The 22667-nt window shown below is 44.5% G+C and overlaps 1 protein-coding gene across 1 annotated transcript in view; it reads right to left on the bottom strand.

The window, feature by feature from the left end:
* Positions 1–22667, bottom strand: part of anks1b (ankyrin repeat and sterile alpha motif domain containing 1B) — a 252885-nt gene that overhangs the window by 8179 nt on the left and 222039 nt on the right. The window contains exons 22-27 of the mRNA XM_080757040.1: positions 20537–20767; positions 12163–12288; positions 6674–6745; positions 4853–4939; positions 4197–4334; positions 3661–3828 (exon numbers count right to left, since the gene is read on the bottom strand). Coding sequence (XP_080613166.1) covers positions 3661–3828; positions 4197–4334; positions 4853–4939; positions 6674–6745; positions 12163–12288; positions 20537–20767 — 822 coding nt within the window. The remainder of the gene's footprint in view (positions 1–3660; positions 3829–4196; positions 4335–4852; positions 4940–6673; positions 6746–12162; positions 12289–20536; positions 20768–22667) is intronic.

Here is a 22667-nt window from a genome sequence, read left to right as displayed (position 1 = left end):
GGCAATACATTATGACTGCAACTCATACAAAATATCACACCACAAACTCCCAGATTGCCCTGGGAACGAACGCACGCACGCACACACGACACACGACACACGACACACACACACACACACACACACACACACACACACACACAGCCTAGCAACAGTCCTGACGGTGTGTAAAAATAAGGCCCAGTGACCCAGTTGCTAAACACGGGCACTGCCGTGGTTACGATACCTCATCAGCGACTGCAAAAAGCCAATAGAAGAAAGTGGTGGAAGTAACTAAGTACATTTACGTAAGTACTGCACTTTTGTACTTTAGTATGTTGTACTTTTACTCCACTACATTTATCTGAAAACTTTAGTTACTAGTTACTTTGATTATTATTAAAAAAAACACACCAACCTCTTCAGCCCTCTATATAGGCCTACTGTACATTTCGGCCACTTGGAAATAGCCGATGTGACGCATTGTGAGCTTGTAGATCTGCTATTTCAAACGATTTTAATACCGGTTAATTTTAAAGATTGAAAAGACACTTTCAGCACAATGAGTACTTTTACTATTGGTACTTTAAGTACATTTTGATACCAACACTTTTGTACTTTTACTCAAGTACATTTTGAATTCCGGACTTACTTGTAACGAAGTAGTTCTACATTGCAGTATTGAGACTTTTACTTAAGTTGGTTTGGATTGGATTTTACTTCAAAACAATTGAACTTTTTCCACCACTGCTCATCAGCGACACTCTGGACTACAGAAGCCAATAGAAGAGCAGCCATCCTGACGCAGACAAAGGTTTCATGACATTAATTTTCATTTATTTTTCTTTTAGATTTTATGACCTCAATTACACCCAAAAAACCTGAACTTTGAACATTCAATGGATTTTCTGTGGTCTGGAGTTTTCTCTGGGGTTTGGAAGCCTTTTGAGCTGCAATGAAAACAGTCAAAACAGTGAAAACAGTGACATCTGCTGGCAAATCCCATTGACATATATGGGATTTGCAGGCTGTGACATCACAAACAGCAGGAAAATCACAGCACTTGTTTGAGCCAGAAAACCCCAGACCACAGAAAATCTACTGAATGTTAAAAGTTCAATTCACTAAATCCCACCCCAAAAAGCGATTGTCCAATGCCAATCCAAATAGTTTAGCTATGCAGGTCAAGCTTTCTTCGCTGGGTTGGGGAGGGACTTGAGCTAATTGAGCTCAGGCAACCTAATTTTTCACTTTTTGGCTGTTGAAGTAGCTAGATCTACAAGCTCACAATGCGTTGCGACGCAACCCGTCGTAGATCTTGCAGATCGGCAATTTTCAAACAGCCGTAAATACTGTACATAAAAATCACTGCACTGGTCGTGCTGCAGAAATAATGAGCGTTACAGGCTGGCAGGTGGTGGGAATATTAATTAAATCTCGTAGCATGAGCATCCCAGTGCTGCCGCAGGCTACGATCCATTAACTACCCCCCCCCCCCATCCATACACACACACACGCACGCACACACACACGCAGAAGGAAGGCGATTAATGGTTAATGTAATGGCAGCCGACTCAGCAGACTGCATGAGCGCATGGCGTCATTCATCATATCGTTGCTGTCGGGCAGAAACCTCTTATCTCTGTATGCTGTCTTCCTGTGTTTTTTTCCCCCGTAAAATGAACGCCCTACTTGATCACACTACGGCGTCAAAAGAACCTCAAGCCAGAGCCAGAGCCTCAAGGTCGAAGCTACTTTTCTTTTATTCTTCTTCTGATTCTGCTATACTTTTGATGCTTTTGAATTTGATTCCTGTTTTTTGGACATATGAGATTTCCACCCTACAGAGACAATATATATATACGCACATGACCACACACACTGTACTCTCTCTCTCTCTCCCTCTCTCTCTGTGTGTGTCAGCTGTGTCTCTCTTACTTGTTCCTCCGTCTAACAATAGAACAAGTGACCATTTGTCCAGCGACACACCCTCTCTCTCTCTCTCTAATGAGTGGTGACAACAGAGGAAGACTTCACTATGGTCCAGACGGCAGACGCCAACATTAATATAGAAGCACTGTGCACGCAAATGGTGTTTTCCACTGTAACAAAACACTGTGTGGTGGGAGAGAGGCTGACTATATTGAAATCTCTGCAGGAGTCACTTGGTGTGTTGACACGTTTAGGTGGTCCCTTTTCTGCGTCGCACCTCCTGCGAAAATAGCCGGTGTCTACGAACATGCTGTGAGCTTGTACTGTACATCCATTATATTTGCCGAAGATACTTTTTTATAGTGGCAAAACACATACGGGGGTTTCCGCAGTCACTCAACAAACTGTGATACATACAGTACGTGCGGCACGCATAAATGTGAGTCCATAATTTGTATCGGGTTCCAATAAAGTATATATAAAAGCAGCTATATATATATGGTCTGTCTGTGCTACAGCCATGTTCATATTCCACTTTCATTTTCCAGGTTTAATGTGGACATTCTGACATGCAGTGAAAGCCAGCATAATATCCAGAGTGGGCTTGTCAAGTAAACGTGTCATACTGTAAACATACAGTATAGTGACAACGCTGTTGGCAGCAGTCAACCAGTTGTCGACAACGTCATGTTACATGTATAACATTCATGGCGTGCTAAATATACAGTGTCAGGCTGTCGTTTATGTGTTCATGTCCGTTGTCGCAACAACCTACTGTAGCTACCAGCAGAAAGCCGTGCCCAGTGCATACTCGCTTGATGACTCTTAAATAAAGCGGTTGTTATTAATAGACTACATGAAATTCTCTATTTGTACTTTTAGAAAATCAATCCACCACGTTATGACCACAGTGATGGATTGTATTTGCTGATACATGCAAAGCAATAGAGTCACAAACGTAGCCTATGAGATGATTTATTTAAAGTGTACAGCCAAGTGTATCCGTCAGCCGAAAGCATTAGTCAGCGTCTGTAAGATATTTAAGACACTGATGAGCGCTGAAGTGCACTCTACAGAAATCATCGTCCAAAGGCTACAGTACATCTGTGAGTGCTGCTGCTGACTGACTGTTTGTATCTGCATAATGTTGGAGTCTGCATTGGCTTCAGACGGCAGAGTCGAGTGCATCGCTTCTGTCGGCCGGTGCACACGCTTGGTTGTCTCCTTTGGACGGGGTTTAATTTGATGTGATGGAATCTATGCCCCTAGTCTAGATACATTTGATAATTATTGTATGCATGTCATGTTTGATAATATCACGATGTTACAATTAAGAAATAAATATGTCAACCAGGTTTACCCTGGCATCCCTTAGAAAGATTTTGGCTGTTCAAAAACAGCAGACATACAATATCACAGCGAGCTTGTACACGTACATTTTTCGAAAGTGCGACAAACTACTGATTTGGAAAGCATTAAGTAGAATGGGCCTCAGGTCTTAATGGTTACTGTAAGTGGTTAATAAAATGTACCCCCATGTCATTTTCACACGTCAGATCAAAGCCTATCGTATGCATCTTGTGGTGGTGGCACGTCCCTTTTGGACAGTAGGGAAGGGTACTCACAGACTTGGGGACGGTAGGGAACGGTACTCACAGACTTGGGGACGGTAGGGAAGGGTACTCACAGACTTGGGGACGGTAGGGAACGGTACTCACAGACTTGGGGACGGTAGGGAACGGTACTCACAGACTTGCGGATGTTGACGCGGGGCTTGGGGACGGGCTTGCTGGGCTTGCTGTCGAAGCTCTCGGGCAGCGTGGAGGAGCCGTGGCCCGTCTTGCGTGCCTGCAGGGCCAGCTGGTAGGCCACCTCGAAGGCCTGGCCCAGGGTTAGGATGATCTCGTAGGCCAGGTTCTGACCACGGGGGGAGAAGACCACACATTGGAATGGGCTCCATAATTAGGACAGGCAATACATACAGTCGGCTATTAGACGACCTGGCTATAACTGCTCTAAAAGTGAAACGATGTAGACGTATTTTAGACGTCTAATAGTCAGAAAACGCTCAGTCGGTAGCTTGTTTAATGTTAGAGTAACTGGATGATTTGGTTTTGTTTTGTTTTGTTTTAACTGTGTCATGGTATTATGTATTATGTTTTCATTGGATGAAATTTAATTTCAAGTGTGTAATTGGAAGTGTGAATGTTTTGGACCCCAGGAAGAGTATAGTCTTCACTGTGGTGAGGACTAATGGACACACACGGTATTGCGGTTGCACTGACCACGTCGAAGGCAGTGAAGACGTGACAGTAGTGGTGACTGGACTTGAGGTCTTTGGTGATGTAGGCAAACGTAGACAGGTCGTCAGGGTCCTGGGCCGCGCACGAGATGTTTCGGATCTCGTGCTCCGCTATGATGTTCTGGAAGGAACGGAGACGTGACAAAACGCAGATATAGCGTTGTTATTGTGGAAAAAAACATTGCTATTGCCTTTTGGTAAAGCAGACAGGCGGGTAGAGAGAGATGTGCTTTAGTGTGTTGTCGGTGACGAAGTCAAAGCCAGACTTCCTAATGAGCTGTGTGTGTGTGTGTGTGTGTGTGTGTGTGCCCACAGCAACACATATGTTTTACTCATTGTGTTGTAAGTGCACAGTTTCTGGAAGAAAGAAAAAAACGGATATCCTTGCTGTGGGGCAGAAACCTCTTATCTCCGTAGTTTAGCGTTTTTTTTTTCTCCAAAAGTAGCAGTTTGAAACGTGTCGCAAACGCAGCGTTTCAAGCTTGTAGATATGCTACACTGGACATGTGAGGTTTCCACCGCTTAGAAATTATCTATATCAATAATACTCAGTGATCATTCTTAATTAGGAGGGAATAGGCCTGTGCGGCATTCAGACTTGAAAAGTCACATAAGTGTAACAGAGGGTCTCACAGTCACCTTGTTCGTGGCATCGATGAACTTGACTCCCTTGTAAGAGACAGACAGAACGATGGTGGGCACCTTCTTCATCTGTTCTGCCGACTTCTTGGTGCGAGAGAGAGAGGGAGACAGGAAGGACAGAGAGGGAGGTAGGATTTACATTTGATGCATTCCATTTTGATTCCATGTTGACATTATTCAAATTAACTGTTGCCCTTCTTTCAACAACTCAATGTACCTTACAAGGCGTGGACTTTAATAACTGACGGGCACTGGAGTCTCCGAACCACGGGAGAGTGACAAGACCCACATTAATGAATTCCTATCAATGGACGCTGAACTGGGAGTTAATGTTTTAATCCATGTCGGGGAAGATTGAAACACTATGCCAGGAAAAGCTACACAATCTATACAGCATGATAGAAACGGTAGAAGAGGGAGGCGACACAGACAGACAGACAGACAGACAGACAGACAGACAGACAGACAGACAGACAGACAGACAGACAGACAATGTTGATTCAGTGGTCAATTTAGAGACAACTTTCCTCTGTCATTACATGAATCCAATTCAATCGTCTACAAAGGTCAAGGGTCACCTTGCCTAGTGACTAGCTGGCTCAAATTACATTTCTAAAAACCCTTTTATCGATTGGCTCTCAGCCGGCCCAATGAGGCTATTACGTTTCAAATCATCTCATTCCTATTGGTGGATGCCGACTCTATCCTGACGTGACATTTGTTGGTTTCACTGCACATTCTGATCATTCTGTGGGTCTCTCTGGCTCTATTTTTTTACAAACTCTCTCTCTCTCTCTCTTCCTTGCGTGAAGCCTGACTCCACATCAAAAACACAAGACAACATCTTCTCTTGTTAGGACTGGGAACACTGTACTCAGAATGTCTGTTTCTCAAATTCAATATTTGGGAGGGGAACTTTGGCACACAGAAGTATAATACAAGTACAGAACGCACATACACATGCACGCACGCACGCATGCACGTGCGTGTGTGTGTGTGTGTGTGCATGCATGCGCCGCTCGCACACCCACACACACAGTCAGGTGTAGCTGTGCAGAGAGAGATCAGTCAAGGGAGGAGAGGGGTGAGTCTAATTATCCTCCCATGTGACAGAACAAAGACAGACACACGGACAGAACAAAGGAAAGAAGCCTGGTTCATTATTATGGATTTCGTCACTGCATGTCGGGCAGAAACCTCTTATATTCATGTTCTTTTGATCATACCGTCACGCAGGAGCATCAGAAGTAGCTTCACGCCACGTTTCGAGCTTGCGGATCTGCTACTTTTGGCAGGTTTTTTAATTCGAATCGAGAAAGGTAAAAAAGTTTTGGACATGTGAGGTTTCCACCGGAGAGAGACGATCTGTTATCTTCACACTGCAATAACTCTAGAGAGAAGAGTGGGGGGGATAGATAGAGAGAGAGAGAGAGAGAGAGACATGCAGTGACAGTGGAAGGAGATGAGGTGACTTAAGGTGAGGGAAGGATTCATTCTGCGCGCATCGAGACTTCCAGATGCAGATATTAAAAAATAATCCCTCCTCACATTTAATCCACAGTGTGCGTGTCTGTGTGCAGTGTGGTGTGGTGTGGTGTGGTGTGTGTGTGTGGTGTGGTGTGGTGTGTGTGTGTGTGTGTCGAGGCTGTGTCTCACTTTTACAGGTAGGGTTTTAAAGCCCTTACTGTAAGCGCGCTCTTGCAGGTTCTCTGTGACTGCTGACAAACTCACCAGGAAAGTTTTGTGTGGAGAAATAAAATGATTTCATCACAATGGTGATGGTTATGGAATGATGTGATATTGTGCGTGCGACTTTACCCTCATCTTGGCACAGGCATCTTGTGTGGATTCCGTCCCTCTCAGCTCCTTCACCAGCATGGAGCCCAGATACTGCAGAACACACACACACACACACACACACACACACACACACACACACACACACACACACACACAAAACCAACAATGTGTCACCTCACAAAGCAATATTTCACCATTTTGTGTGTGTGTTTGTGTGTGTGCGTGTGTGCGATTGCGTGCTTAACATTGTGCACGCTTTGAGTAGGGAGTTGTTAACACACACACACACACACACACACACACACACACGACGAAGAGGGTGAGATTCTAGAATCTAGGCCGTCGCTGAGTGGTTAGAGCAGCTAGTGGTTCTCAAAGTGGGGTCCGGGGACCCCAGGGGTCCTTGGGGAGGTTCCAGGGGGTCCCCAGCAAAATGTGTTAATCCAGCATCACAATCACTGATGCCAGACCAGAGAAGCATGTGCACCCAATGGAGTGGGATAGACCAGGCTATATCAGAAGTCTTACAGTATGTGCCAAAGTGTCACTTTATCTATAAGCAGAAATCAACTGGGTAAAGATTAAACTTAATCCCCCCCACACACCTTTATAAATGGGATTAATGGATGGTTATATATTTTTGTGGCTTTCGCCTTCATTTTTTAGTAGGCTGTAGGCTGACAGGAAATGGGGAGATAGATGGGGGAGGGGTGACATGCAGTAAAGGCCATCGGGATACAGGAGTCGAACCCGCGGCACACTGCCAGACTGGATTACCAGCCACGGTGCCCAGACGGCTATGCCAGCCGCCCGAGCCAATGGTTGGTTTATTAATGGGATTAATAAAGGTCTACATATTTTAAAACAAATCTCTAAAGGCTTCAAATGCATCAGAAGAGAAGATGTCTATACGCTGCTTACTAATAATGCACCTGCATACCCTGTGTGACCTTACTGTAAAAACACACGCACAGAAAACAACCAGACAAGGACCCAATATTGAATTCCTGCCCCCCCTGTAGGATTTATCTTCCGTTCAGCACAAAGGCGGAGGAATAGATGTGATTATCCAGGCAAAAGGTGCTTCATTTTATGTATTATTTTCCATAATAGTCATAATAGGGGGTTTCACGGGAAGGGTCGGGTGGGCTTGTTAGTGTAGCATTTGATTTGACGCTAGCTAATGGCGTTACAGATCGGGGGATGGGGAGGGGGGCAGGTCACCCACCGGTCAATGATGAACGTAATGAGGTCATAGAGAGGCCACACGTATCAGCTGGACCTAAACACAGCCGTACTGAACAGTATACACATCCTCCATGTTCATTTAAATCAGGGGTGCATGATTATGAAATTATGACCTATGTGCGATCTCCGATTATTTGCAGGGATACCGATTCTGACCGATTCAGTATTATACACAATGGAAACAAGCCTATTGGCCCAAAGTGTTAATAAAGTATTCAATCAATCAATAAATATGCTCTTTTTCCTGGATGAGAAGAGTACACACATTAAATGCAGAATTTTTGCCATTGACGGTCACATTATTCTTGCGTCATCAATATTGGTGAAAATATTCTGGATTATTTTGAGACCGATCTGTTACCCATATGGTATCTTTATGGCCGATATGACCGATTCTGATTACACTATACCGATTATATCGTGCATCTCTAATTTAAATGGCCTTCATAGCAATGATTGCTATGCAGGAATAGGAATATAGAGCCATTTAACACTTATTTTAACCAAACAAAGAATTTAAATCACACACGGCATCTTTAACCCATTTTGGGCGGGAACCCATTTAGGTGCATTATGTTATGGTTTAGCTATTGAAAAATAGCAGATCTACAAGCTCATAGCGCGCCACGGAGTGGTCTGCTATTTTCAAAACATCGAAGAACGACTGACATAGAAACATAGCTTTTTCAGAAAACTGTCAGGATGTAGAAGACATTTTTAGAATCTGATCTCAGGTCAAAATGGGGTTTAACTAATAATAATTTAACTTTAATATAACCAAAAGGTGGCTGCATGCATTTGCTTCCATGTTGCAACAGTGAGGACGAGAGTTTACTGTCTATGGGGCTTGCACACACACACACACACACACACACACATGCACACACACACCTCTTTAAATCAAGCCTCATAAACCGCCACGATGAAGATGACACCAGACGGCATGCATTAACTTGCCCAAAAGTGACTTTCACATCTCCCTCTCTCACCCGCGGCTCAGATTCAGTTTAAGTGCGGAAACGCTGTGCGGTTTAATAAACTTAATATCACTCCACGGTGACAGTTTGCTCCCCCCATCAAATCACACTGACGTGCGTGCGTGATCTATGTATAGAACAGATTGGAATGAAAGGTCTCTGGTTTCAGTGAAACACAATGCTGGTATGAGGCTGCTTGTGTTACTGCGCAGGCTTCCACTAAAGAAATCTGATGCATAGGCTACAGTATACTCCCAAAAAAGAAAAACCTATCTCGTATGTAATCAATGCAGAACACATCAGTGCAGGCTAAAGCCAAAAGAGCAGAGCACATGTTTGGCCTTCAATGGTTGGCTATTCGTTTTACAATTGATTTCAAGATTGTATTGATTTCTCTTAAGGCACGGTGTGGTCTAACCCCTTCCCTATATCACATCGCAGATCGATGTGAGCCGGAATGCAGACGAAAGTCATGGTGCAGAGCCCTATAGGATCAATTCGGGTCATTCCAAAGTCAATAGACTGAAGACAAAAGGCGATGGGACACCACAGGTTAGGGTTAGCAAAATCTCAGTCCCGGTTCATCATGTTTATTCCATTTGTGGGGGGGGGGGGGGGGGGGGGGGAATCCCCTTCCTGGATTTCCTCTGCATTTTTAGCGAGACGTGCTTTTTTCAATGGACTAAAACAAGGGAACACATGGTGACGATGGCAGTTGGAGGATTATTTATGTATTTGTACTCTAGTAAAGTGCTAGTAAAATGAGTTAGAAAAATGTTGAGAAGTTCTTCCACCAGCGCTTTATTTCTACCCGTGGTTTATTCTCCTTCAGCCTGCGTCTGCCCTCTGTGTGCCGGACCCCCTCCTTCATTTATCTCACTTATACAGTACGTGAGGGCCACAGGAGGCCACGGCCCCCAGAGAGAGAGGGTTAACAACCTCCGTTAAACTATACCGAGGTGGACACCAGCCGTGTGAGGAGTGGGCTCCGCGGACCCCCTGAGGAAGTTCCCGCCAGGGGTTTCCCGGCAAATCGGTTTCACTATTACATTTTGACTGGTTAGAAGTTCAGCCCAATGAGAGCATAGCCATTCAGACTCTCCACTGTTATCTCCCTGCGTTGTGAGCTTGTAGATCGGCTATTTTCTGTATTACTATTGAGTGTTTAAGACAAGTGGTTAAATGTCATGGTCCATTCATTCACTAACATGAATCGAACATATTAAATAAATTGGCTGCCAAATCGACTCTTAACCTGTATTTGCCACCGGATGCAGCGACGTCTTTTATTTTGAAGACCCCAAAATCGCCTAAAGCTAATGTAGCAACGAGGTAGCAACGATTTAGCAATGAGCCACTAACATCCATGTTCTGTTCAAACACCTCATTCTGAGCCTCAATTCTGAGAAAAAAGGGTTAAACCCATTCAGGACAGGAACCCCTTTTAGTGTTTTAAGCATTATGTTATACTTTAGCTATTGAAAAATAGCAGATCTGCTATTTTTGAAAAATCGTAACATCTTTGAATATATATTCTTTTAGAGCGAACGTTTTTAACTAAAATCTTCACGCTCATGTAAATACGCTTTTACGTAGGTGAACTGTATGCACGTTAAATCACTGCCCGTTTGAAAGGACCTTAAGGCTGTAACCATGGGAACTAACAACCAATGACACATAACATTTTATATAAACTGCAGCTAAGGCTAAATTTACCAGCGCAGTATGAGAAAGAAGCTAACAGAGGTAAAAATACATTTACCACCATCCACCACACTGAGCCCTTTTCCATCGACTGGTTCCCATGATGGGAACCGGTTCAGTTCTTTTTGGTTCTTAGTCCATGAGCCAGAGCTCCAAAATTGGAACGTTAATTATGAATTGAGTGGGCAAAACCATACCTATACTACATTTTTCTAGGATCAATATAAGTAAATGAATATATGAAAGCCTTTCCACAGTACTAGCTTCTTCATATTCTTTTTTTGTTGCATATTCTCCTATATAATGCCTCAGTTGCATATTTAAAAATGTATTTGTAATTTGTAATACAATAAATCATTGTCTTCGTGTAAGTAACCAACTGGGGAAGTGTCATGGTGATAACAATCTGTTATCTAGGTATGGTTTTGCCCACTCAATTCAGTTTTAACAGCGGGCGACAGCCAGACGAATTTTCCAGAAGTGCATTATTTGTCAATGGGACCTGGCGGCAACTACTGGCGATAGAGGCGATAGCAGGCGAACAGGCGATGGTCGAAAAGTGGGCGGAGGAATGTCGGCCGAAAAGATAAAAATAATTCATCTTTTGGGCGACGTCTCCCAGCGATAGTGGGCAATTGGGCGATAGCCAATGAAATTCAAGTGATGCTTGCCGGACTGGACCGGTTCCCATAGAGCACCGAAGTCCCGACGTCACTCGCTCATCTATGGAGAATAACATGGGTCATCTTGAAATCATTTCAAATAAGCATTGTGGTCCAAAAATAAACAACGTGTCTCTGCGAAATTGTCAGGGACGTGTCTCTGTGTCGTTTACGACCGTCAGTCTCTCATATTTGATACAGTCTGTTTCTAGCGAAAATGTAACTAATTCAGCAGCAGTAACATTAGCGTCAGTTGATCCATATGAGTGAAACGGCCGGGATGACATGTTTATTCTTCAAACACAGTTCTTATATGAGGCGATCTAAAATCCTATATGGGGATTACAATGCAAATAAAAGGTACATGAACCCGTGGACTTGCACACTCTACCGATATTGACGTCAGATTCGGTGCTCTATTGGGAAGCAACGGTTAGAAAAGGGGTCTCTGAGAGAAGCTAAAGGAGATGCGGAGGCTGCACGGCTTCCTTCACACGCTGTGTGCAGGAGAGGAGAGCAGGTCATCTAACAGTGGGAGGAACTCAGACACCGTGAATGATGCAGTGGAACGCACTTCAAGGACAGACAGACAGACGGACGCTAGGTATAGAGAGCTGATAGAAGAACACAGAGAGAGAGAGAGACACACATACACACAGAAAGACAGGCAGACAGATGCACACTGAGTATGCACGTGCGTGCGTGACTATGCAACTGTGCAAGTGCGTGCATGTGGTGATACATGCTGAAACCTAGTGATAATGAAAAATAATGATAATGTTCGAACATCTAGAGTACACACACCCCCACCCCACGCACGCGCACACACACACACACACACACACACACACACACACACACACACACACACACACACACACACACACACACACACACACACACACAGTAAACTCACGTAGGCCTCGTAGTCACATGACTGGAAGATGAGTTTTTCGGGGTGGTGCTGCCAGTACTGCACCGGCGTGGACGACGTGGCCTCGTTGGGCGGACGCAACGTGATTGGCTCACACCACTCCCCCTGCTGGTGCCGCACGGCCAATCAGCATGTTACAAAGGGAAAAAAAGACACAGAGTCACACGAGAGCAGTACAATGGACCTAAATTATAAACGTCACCAGAGGTATAAAGAAAGCAGTCGTGCAAGTGCTTTTGGCAGTGCTACGAATGGAGTCTGAAGAGGTGAGGTTTCAGACTACGGTGGAAGATTGGGAGTGAGTCTGCGGTTCTTAATCCCTTCATTATTTCATCCTTTCATTCCCTCATGCCTTCATGTTCCATGTTTTGTTTGGGAGGCGTAGTCTTCTACATTGGAGCATCTTGTCCATTAAAAACCCAATGGGGGATGCACTGGGAGGGGGAGAGGGGGGGCATGGTTACCTTTAAGTCTACTGCTTCTTAACCCATTCTGACCTGAGATCAGATTCTAAAAATGTCTTCTACATCCTGACAGTTTTCTGAAAAAGCTATGTTTCTATGTCAGTCGTTCTTAGATTTTTCAATAGCAGATCTACAAGCTCATAGTGCACCACCGAGTGGCGCGCTATGAGCTATGAGCTCATAGTACGAGAGCTCATGAGTACATTCATAGCTATGAGCTATGAATTTTCAATAGCTAAAGCATAACATAATGCTAACACCAAAAGGGGTTCCCGCCCAAAATGGGTTAAAACCGTCACACCTGGGGAGGTCTTCATCAACACAGGAATACCACTTGCATATCTGTTAAATAAATGTCAGCGGGCGTGCATTAATCTCGTCAAGCAGCGCCTTCACAGTTCAGTTCACACCGAAGCATTAACGAGAAGGAGAAGAAGCTGGGAGCTTTTTTCCACCAGCCTGTGAGAGGCTGCCGGTGTGTGTGTTAGTGTGCGTGTGTGCGTGTGCGTGTGCGTGTGCGTGTGCGTGTGTGTGTGTGTGTGTGTGTGTGTGTGTGTGTGTTAGTGTGCGTGTGCGTGTGCGTGTGTGTGTGTGTGTGTGTGTGTTAGTGTGTGTGTAAGGCGTTACAGGTGTTACTAATGGATGGAGAAACAGTCTTCTACTGAAGTCTTCTGTCTGAGTGAGATCCAAAACGCCAGACCACACAAGATGTTTTGTTTTCCTGAGTAACAAAGATGTTCAGAGCTAAGGTTCTATAATTGTGCGTGCGTGCGTGCGTGTGTGCGAGCGTGCGTGCGTGTGTATAATCCGTAACAGAGAGGAGTGTGGCTGTAATCAGAGATAATCTGTTGGGTAAACAGCAGTCGGAGGATAATCACTCATCAGTGTATACGACAAGTCTCTACACTAGCATCTCTCCTCCACAGCGGCAGACCTCGCTGACCTCACTGAAGGTATAGTCCACTTTCTTTTTTTAAAGACGCAATTAGGAACTTATTTTGAAGGCATGAAAGATGATTTAAATTTTTAATCAAGCTGCATGGTGCATCAGTGTCTCCCAAACCCTTTCAGAGCTCTGGAACGCCACGATACAATCCTCAAGGACTACCACCAGTACCACACAACAATATCTATCTCTAAATGCACCAAGTCTCTGTGCGTATGTACGTACGTCATACGTCTGTAATCCACGTAACTCGAGATCCGTTCGCCCCACCGACTTCAAATTTGACACAAGCGTTCCACACCACCACAGGGAGTGCAGTGCCCGGTGTCGAGTCCGTCAGATACACCGTTGTCCAGAACTAGCACAAAAGCCTCTGCCCGGGGTCTGTACCTGATCACCCCTATATCTATATACCCTGGCCTAGTTCTCACAATGATCTGCATAGACTCCACATTTGGGCATGCCCGACAAAGAGCTCCATATATGGGCATAAAAGGGACACAACTCGAGAAGCGTTCGCCCCACCAACTTCAAATTGTTTGATGTGGGAATGCCCCACAGTCAAAGGTTTCTGGGAACAGATAACTAATTTATTACAAAAACATATTCCCTGTCCCAAATTATTTCTCCTTATTGATGATTCTTTAACTTTCAGTATATAGTTCAGAGACGATTCTGGCTGGCAGGAAGTACCGCTGCAAAAACAATGTTGGCACTGCGATGGCAATTAAGCTCCACATTCTCTGCCCTTAAATCACTGGAAGTGGAAACAGTTATTAACTGATGTTGTAACAATGGAGCTTTCTACAGCTAGATTAAATGGTGCAAACTATCAAACAATAGATAGCTGGAACCATATTCTCTATTTAGGACCTCTACTATATAACTAGCACGACATGTACAGTATAACTAATAATCTGTATAATCCCCTTTTTTCTTTTTGGTCTTTGTTGAAGTCTTTGCTCATTTATTTTTCTTTTCAGGCCTATGATGGGGTGGGTTGGATTTGGGAGGGATTATTATTATTATTATTTACAATTTGTTATATTATTAAAAATTAAAAAATATATTTCTATTTTTTTTTGTCAATGGTGGTTGGTGCTGGGGTTTGGGGGTAGGTTTTATAAAAATTGACAAGGGGCAAGCCACTGATTGTAGTTGGCAAAGAATTTGTCAGAGTTTTTTTTGTAATAAATAAAAAAGTCATGAATCAATCTACACAAAGTGCTGACATTCCCACCTCAAGGCCACTGGGCCAGTGGCATGTAGACGTACGTAGATTAATCTAAAAATACTAGATATGATGACATGTCATTTTGTGTCCAAATAATACCTCTGGTGCGAAATCAGCCATTTAACTTTTTTGCATCTTTCGATTTTTGAAATGTGGGGAAGCTGACAAATTCCATCTCATAAATATAAAGCATGCAGGCTGCAGTGCACGCGCTCCACTCTAGGACACAGATGCATTGTGCACACTGTGCTGTGTTTTTCTCCAATTCAGACAATGCTGACTCACGATATGTCACCTCAGAGTATGATTCTATATGACGAGACAACAGAATGTGATGCACACACACTTAAGAGATTCAGCAGGTTAAACATTCTTTTCCGAGACGTCGGCTTTTGAAAAAGCTGACAGTCTCAAGTCACGGGGCTGCATTTCTTTTCTTTTTTATGTCCATCAAACTGCACATGCGTGGGTCAAGTGCAAGGTGAACCTGTCACCGGCATCGCTGACGCTAATCCCGACGGGAAATATGCAAGTCACCTCAAAAAGTCACAACTATGCAGATTTAAGCAGAATATGATGGAAACTTCCACAAAGAAAAGGAAATGTAGGTACAACTACTAAAAAAGGTGCACTCCTCGGAAGGAAGATCTCCACCAGGGCCCGCAGTTTTCATAACCGGAATATAATATGACACAGGGATTTTTGTTTTATCTGCCATTTTTAGTTAGGTGACGTAGTACCTAGTGACGTAGCACATACATGTATGAGTTTCATTCAATTAAAATAGATGTCTTAACTTCTTTTATGTGCTATAATCAATCAGACAGCAAAGCACATACCGTAAATCCTCCAATAAACACCTCCTTTCTATTAATTACCGGGCCCCTATTAATCACCGGTGATTGCGTCGAATTAAGTAAATAAATTCCGGCCTCCTTTTATTAGCCGGTTGTTTTTTTTTGTATGTGGGCGTATACGTTACGGCGGTACGCTTCCTTACCTGACTTTATACTTCCGAGTTAAAACACCAGGCGCGCACATTCACAACAAGGCGAGAGAAACTATTACACACAAGTTCACAAAGCAACAGTCCAAGCATGGCTACCGGTGGAAAAAAACGAAAGTTTACAGTTAAGTTCAAAGAGGAGGTGGTGCGATATGCAGCGGAGCACTCTGGAGAGAAAGCAGCAAGGCACTTCAATGTTGACCCTAGGCAAATCAGGTACTGGAAAAAACAAAAGAATGACCTAAAGGCTGCCAACAATGAAAGAGCACGTTTGCCCGGAGGGGGAAGAAAAAAAGTCAGCGAGGAGTTGGAGACACAACTTTTGGAGTGGATATATGCAATGCGCGACAAACACAACAGAGTGTCGAGGAAATTGATTCAAAACAAAGCGAAGGAAATCTACCCAAACGTGCGTCATGCAGACAAGCATTTTGTGGCCAGTAAGGGCTGGCTAGAGAAGTTTCTGCGGCGCAACGGCTTGTCACTGAGACGCCGCACCACGATGGCACAGAAAGACCCAGATAAACTTATTGAGAAACTGGTTTCGTTTGTTGACTACGTCGGCAAGGCTGTCGGCTCTAAGGGGATTTTAGAGAAGGACATCATTGCAATGGACGAGACCGCCGTGTGGTTTGATATGGTGGCTCCCACCACTATTGATGTCACGGGCACAAAGAGCGTGTCACTGAAAACAACTGGACACGAGAAAAGTCATCTCACCGTTGTCCTTGCTGCTAAGGCCGACGGCACTAAACTCAAGCCATTTATCGTCTTCAAGGGGGCTATTCGTGAAGTGAAGGCAATGAATGAGGAGCTCACCAGAGCAGTGGTTGCCACATCTAAGAATGGCTGGATGAATGATGATCTCACCACAGATTGGCTCAAGTCAGTGGTGGGAAAATTCAGTTTCACTCAACGTCTCCTGGTGTGGGATGCATACCGCTGTCACATCAGTGTCGCCACTAAAGCTGAACTGAAAGGCTACAACATGACCACCGCCGTGATTCCGGGAGGGTGCACAAAATATGTCCAAGCACCTGATGTGATGTGGAATCAGCCCTTCAAGGCGAGTCTACATGAGTCCTACGATCAGTGGATGGCTGGAGACGTGGACAAGACATTCACGACCGGAGGTAACCCAAGAGCCCCCGCCCGCCGCCTGCTTGTGGCCTGGGTGCTCAAAGCCTGGGACAAGTTGGACAAAGATATGATCATAAAGTCTTTCAAAGTGTGTGGACAGACTGTGAACCCTGACGGGAGTGAAGACGACCGCATCCTGTGCTTCAGGGAGGGACAGCCCTGCGCCACAGGACGAGAGGCTCTGGTCCAACTGCGTCTCCGACAGCAAGATGAGAACAGGCTCGCAGCCGAGGAAAACGAAGAGGACGAAGAGGAGTTGCTAAACAACGAACTTGTTGTACTGGATGATGAGGACAATGCTGCTAGCGGAGACGATGGCGAATTGGAGGACTGGGCAGTGACTAGTGAGTGATCTGTAATCGTTGTTTTACCAGTAAGGTAAGGTGATTTCACTTTACAATCTGTTGCACTTTCATTTGTAAGCTACATAGCGGATTGTAGGCTGTACAAAAAAAAAGGCTTTTTTTTTTTGTTTGACTGTTTTGCTGAAGCTGCTGTTGCGCATTTTATTTGAGCCCACAATTTATTGTTTCACTGTGACATTGTCTGACGCCTAACAGCATACCGATAGGGCAATAAAGGATAGATCGCTTTGCAACATGGGGCCGCGGTCACCGCGGGCGGAGGCCCCCATGTTCCTGACGGATCTATCCTTTATTGCCCTACCCCGGTATGCTGTTAGCCGCTTGTTGCTAACGCGACCCCCCCTCCCTCTCTCTCTCTCTCTCTCCCTCCCTCTCTGTCGTTCTCATGCTGCGTCCTGTGCGTAATACTGCTGCACACATTGCACGGCATGTGGTTTCTCTCTCTCTCTCTCTCTCTCTCTCTCTCTCTCTCTCTCATTATTGTTATACCGTATGCTGCTGGCTACCATAATAATGGTATGGTGTTAGTGTTTACCAACCGACCTCAGAATTGTTTTTGCACTATCAGTAAGCTTTTTTATTTTATTTTTTACAATTGTGTTGTTAGTGTTACTAATGTTTACCAAGATAGTCTACCTCAATTGTTTGTGTGATTGCACTAGTAGGCTTTTTTTTGTTTAAATATATGGCTCAAGCTGACTGTTACGCCAAGGTATGTTTGTTCAGTCATCTCTATACTTACAATTGTGAAATTTGTTATTGTTGTTACTGTATACCATATAATGGTATAGTGTTCATGTTTACCAAGATACCGGTAACCTACCGGTACCTCAATATTGTTTATTTGATTGCACTACCAAGGCAGACATTTTATGGTACTTGGTTTCAATAAATGGGCTCAGTACATTTTACTGGGTAAAACTGACACAAAATGTGGTTTCATTCATTATGATCGGTTTGAAAATTAGAAATAAATTCCTCCCTTCTTATAGCTGCCTCCTTCCAATAAAACCCTGGTATCGGAATCGGTTGAGTAAATAATAGCCCGGGTTCCTAAAAGAGGATTTACGGTATATGCGAAGGGGCACAATAGATTATTTTTATTATTAAGTTGGACATTATATCAAAATCTACGTCTCAGGTAATGGTAGCATGTCCCTCACTGTCCCACAAGGATAGTGTTGGAGGCTTTTAGACCTGAGGCCAATTCTAAAGAGTAAGTAAGCCTTGCAGAGCCATGAGGCCCATAGTGCAGGAGCCTATTGTTTCTGTAGCGTGAGGAAGCTTGATGTACAAGTACACCCCCTGGACATGACGCTAGTATGTTGCAGGTACTCCAACCCAATCTCCAACCCGTGATGCTGAGGGCCAAGCAGGGAGGCACTCACGCTGGGCAAGATATAGACTGTACAGTGCATTGCTGGAATTTTGACGGAAGTAGCGCTCAAGGAAATTACATATTGGTGCTTTACAAATCTGTTTACATTATCCGTGAATGAAACAAGTGTTGTGATTGGTCGAAAAATATCGTAATACATCTGACGGATGTTCCGGCCCGACATTTCCGCGTATGCACTCTCTGCCTTAGGTTGAGACCAATGACCATGCAGGCTTCTCTCTTCGCAGATGAGTAAGGCTGGGACCGATGCTAGGAGGCACTGGGACCGATGCTAGGAGGCACTGGGACCGAGGCTAGGAGGCACTGGGACCGATGCTAGGAGGCACTGGGACCGAGGCTAGGAGGCACTGGGACCGAGGCTAGGAGGCACTGGGACCGAGGCTAGGAGGCACTGGGACCGAGGCTAGGAGGCACTGGGACCGATGCTAGGAGGCACTGGGACCGAGGCTAGGAGGCACTGGGACCGAGGCTAGGAGGCACTGGGACCGAGGCTAGGAGGCACTGGGACCGAGGCTAGGAGGCACTGGGACCGAGGCTAGGAGGCACTGGGACCGATGCTAGGAGGCACTGGGACCGATGCTAGGAGGCACTGGGACCGAGGCTAGGAGGCACTGGGGCCCATTTTTCAGAGACTTTGGTATGGCCGGGGATCAAACCCAAACCTCCCAGTCCCAGGGCGGACACTCACAACACAAGGCAACTGAGCTGGTTAAATTCTAAAAACACCATCTAAAACCCAAGGCATTTTTGTAAATGAGCTCCTAAAACCTGAGGGTTTTCGGAAAAACTTGACAGAATCGTTAACATTGAATAATAACATATTTCTCAGCCTTTGTAAGTAGGAACATGAAATACAATACATACAACATACATCAATACATCATTTGAGAACTTAAATCTTTGGCTTTTCCAGAAAACTACTTTCATTTAAATTTGCCATCTGCTGCAGCAGTGGTTCTCAACCTTTTCAGGCCCCCCAAAATAATCATATTTGAAGCCCCCCATCCTGTTTTGCACTTTCTAGTTGAGGTTTTACATTTAGTTTGACTACTGTAGGTTCCAGAGATAATATAAGCTTCTAAAATGATGTCCACATGGCTGCACATGAAGGTATGAATGAGTTCATAATGGATGTGTTTGGCAGATAGAAAGCGCATTTGTCAGTCAGAAGTGTGTTTTACTGTGCTGTAATCTCTTGTGCAATAACCATCCTCATTTACAAAGATAATAAAAGCATTAAATCCTCACACTAGGGAACATTAATAGTAAAGCTTCATCAATAGCAGTCAAGTTCTACAATTAATTACCAGTCTAGAGTGAGTTCATTTCATGATTGTAACCCATTACCCATATAAATTACATTGTGTTGTAACCGAGGACGCCGTGTTTGAAAGATCAATGAAATGCTGAAATACCATTATAACGTTAATGGTAAACAAATTAGCCAAGCCAAAAACATTAAAAAAAATAATCACTTGATCGCATAATGAATCCATCTCATTTACATGTATCCTCTCCACCTTAGTGATTTAACCATTTAAAACCTGTTGACCAGAGTCTCTCCGTCTGCCAACCTGGGTAGAGCCCCGACCTGAGCTCATGCTTCCTTCAATGCAGATATACTTGAAGCTCTGTAGACCTGCTATTGTCACCCAATGGCTATGCCTTCACTTGTATCTCTGCTCCAGTCTTATCTGCATGCCTCTCTCTCTCTCTCTCTCTCTCTCTCTCTCTCTCTCCTCTCTCTCTCTCTCCTCTCTCCCCCCTCCCCTCCCCCCGCCCCCTCTCCCTCCCCTCCTCACCATGCTGACTTGTGCCATCTGTCGCTCCAGCTTGCTTCGCGGCAGCACGTCCTCAAAGTAGTTGTCGTTGGTGCTGCGTTGCTGCTGCTGATGCTGCTGGCGCCGCCGCGCCGCGTCCGCCTGCATGATGAGGTGCTGCACGTCCAGAGAGCCCCCGGGGACCCCCACCGCCGTATACGCTGCCTGCTGCGACGGGCTGAGCTGTGGCGGCGTGTGGTTACCGCCGGGCTCCTGGGGGAGGGGGGAGGTGGTGAGAGGACTGCATAGCCTACAGTACTACAGTACACATGATAATGGCACTGTTGCGTGTGAATTAAGCGATATTACACGAGAGCGTGTTCTTTATTGTCATTAATGCACGCCTATATGGTTTCGAAAGGTATCGCAGAGGTGCATTAATGATGATGAAGAACACCCTCGAGTGTAATATTGCAATTATACAACAGTTACCCTTAAAACTAAGATAATCACAGAAAAATCTTATATTTATAATGACAGATGTAGTCACTATACGACCACAAATGTCCCAAGAAACTAGACTGTTATAGACACGTGTTCTCTTGACTTGTCTGCAACCACGAATACATTAGCTTGTTTGTGCCACTCCCCTGTGAGAGTGTAGACTGGAGACTGTGTAGAGGGAGACAGCGAGATGCAACACAGGTATCCAGAAGGAATCGAAGTGGGCACATTGTGATTAAGTGGTTAGCTAATAGTGCTGCCAACGAATATTCTATATCCGAATATAGATTCGAATCAAAAAAAATAATTAATAACCGAATATATAAAATTAAGGTTCGAATTAAAAATAATAATAAAAAATATTTTTTTATTTATTATTATTATTAGTTTTCGGTGCCATGGGTAAGCGTTGTGACTTGTGAGCTTGTAGATTAGTTATATTTGCCACGCGACACGCCGACAACGGCATACATTGAAGAATAAATCATTTCCTAAACACAGACTATACAGCGCAGCGCAGCGCAGTTCTGATTGGCTGCCTCGTCTCCAGCCGTGTTGCCTCAGAATTCTTTAGGGTCACTCATTTGAGCATAACAGCGGAGCGCAGGCGCTATCCAGCTAAAAAGTTTCATAACGTCGGCACTCGGCAGCAGACGCACAGTCCACAGATAATAATAATGCAGCAGAATTAACACTGCCTCCGTGCCTCGTTTTGATAAGGCTGTGTGGTAGGATTGCTCATTTAAGAAAAATGTTTTACTGGAGAAGGGAGAATGTATGCGTTCCGTTCCATCTCAGTTTTCAGCAACACCAATGCGCGGAGAGAGAGAGTTGCGCCAGCAATGCGATCTTAAATGTTATGTCTCAGGTTGTATTGGTGTAAATATAATTATTAAAAAATCCGATTGGCTCGAATTGAAATCCGAAATCCGAATGGCTCGAATTGTTCGAATCCACGTGGGTTTTTAAAACGAATATCCGAATCCAATTTTTGGACAATTACGGCAGCCCTATTAGCTAACGAGCTATCCATTCGGTGACCAGTGCGCCTCACACAGTCACACTCACATCGTAATGTGACACAGTGTCACGCCGTGAGCAGATGGAACGTGCTTCGTAATCAGAAGGAGGATGCTGGCGATAATTCAAAGGATTTTAATTAACCCATTCTGACCGGGAACCCGTTTTGGTGTTAGCGTCATGTTATGCTTTAGCTATTGAAAAATAGCAGATCTACAAGCTCATAGCGCGCCACCGAGTGGCGCGCTACGAGCTTGTAGGTCTGCTATTTTTGAAAAATCGAAGAACGACTGACATTTTTTAAAATCTGATCTCAGGTCAGAATGGGTTAATCAAACCAGTGTGTGTCCAGTGGGAAACCTCGTATGAATCTGATCTCAGGTCAGAATGGGTTAAAACTTTCTAATGGTTGAGTGGCACAGCATCATCCATCCTTTACACAAGGCATTCCTTGAAGAGCTATGCAGCGTAGAGAATGGGCTGAACCCATTCAAGTGATGAACGCTAGTTTATCCCTTCTTGTCTTCTTTTAACATGGCGACAAAGTGTTTCTATGCAGTTACAGAATGTTGGTTACTTGTTCAGAATATCTTTATTTGCATTTTCTTGACCACACAAGATAGATGGCATGTTGTTTAGACAGATAGCT

The sequence above is a fragment of the Protomyctophum bolini genome (assembly GCF_963924005.1).
Source record: "Protomyctophum bolini genome assembly, chromosome: 23".
NCBI lineage: Eukaryota > Metazoa > Chordata > Actinopteri > Myctophiformes > Myctophidae > Protomyctophum > Protomyctophum bolini.
This window is presented reverse-complemented; position numbering and strand designations above follow the sequence as displayed.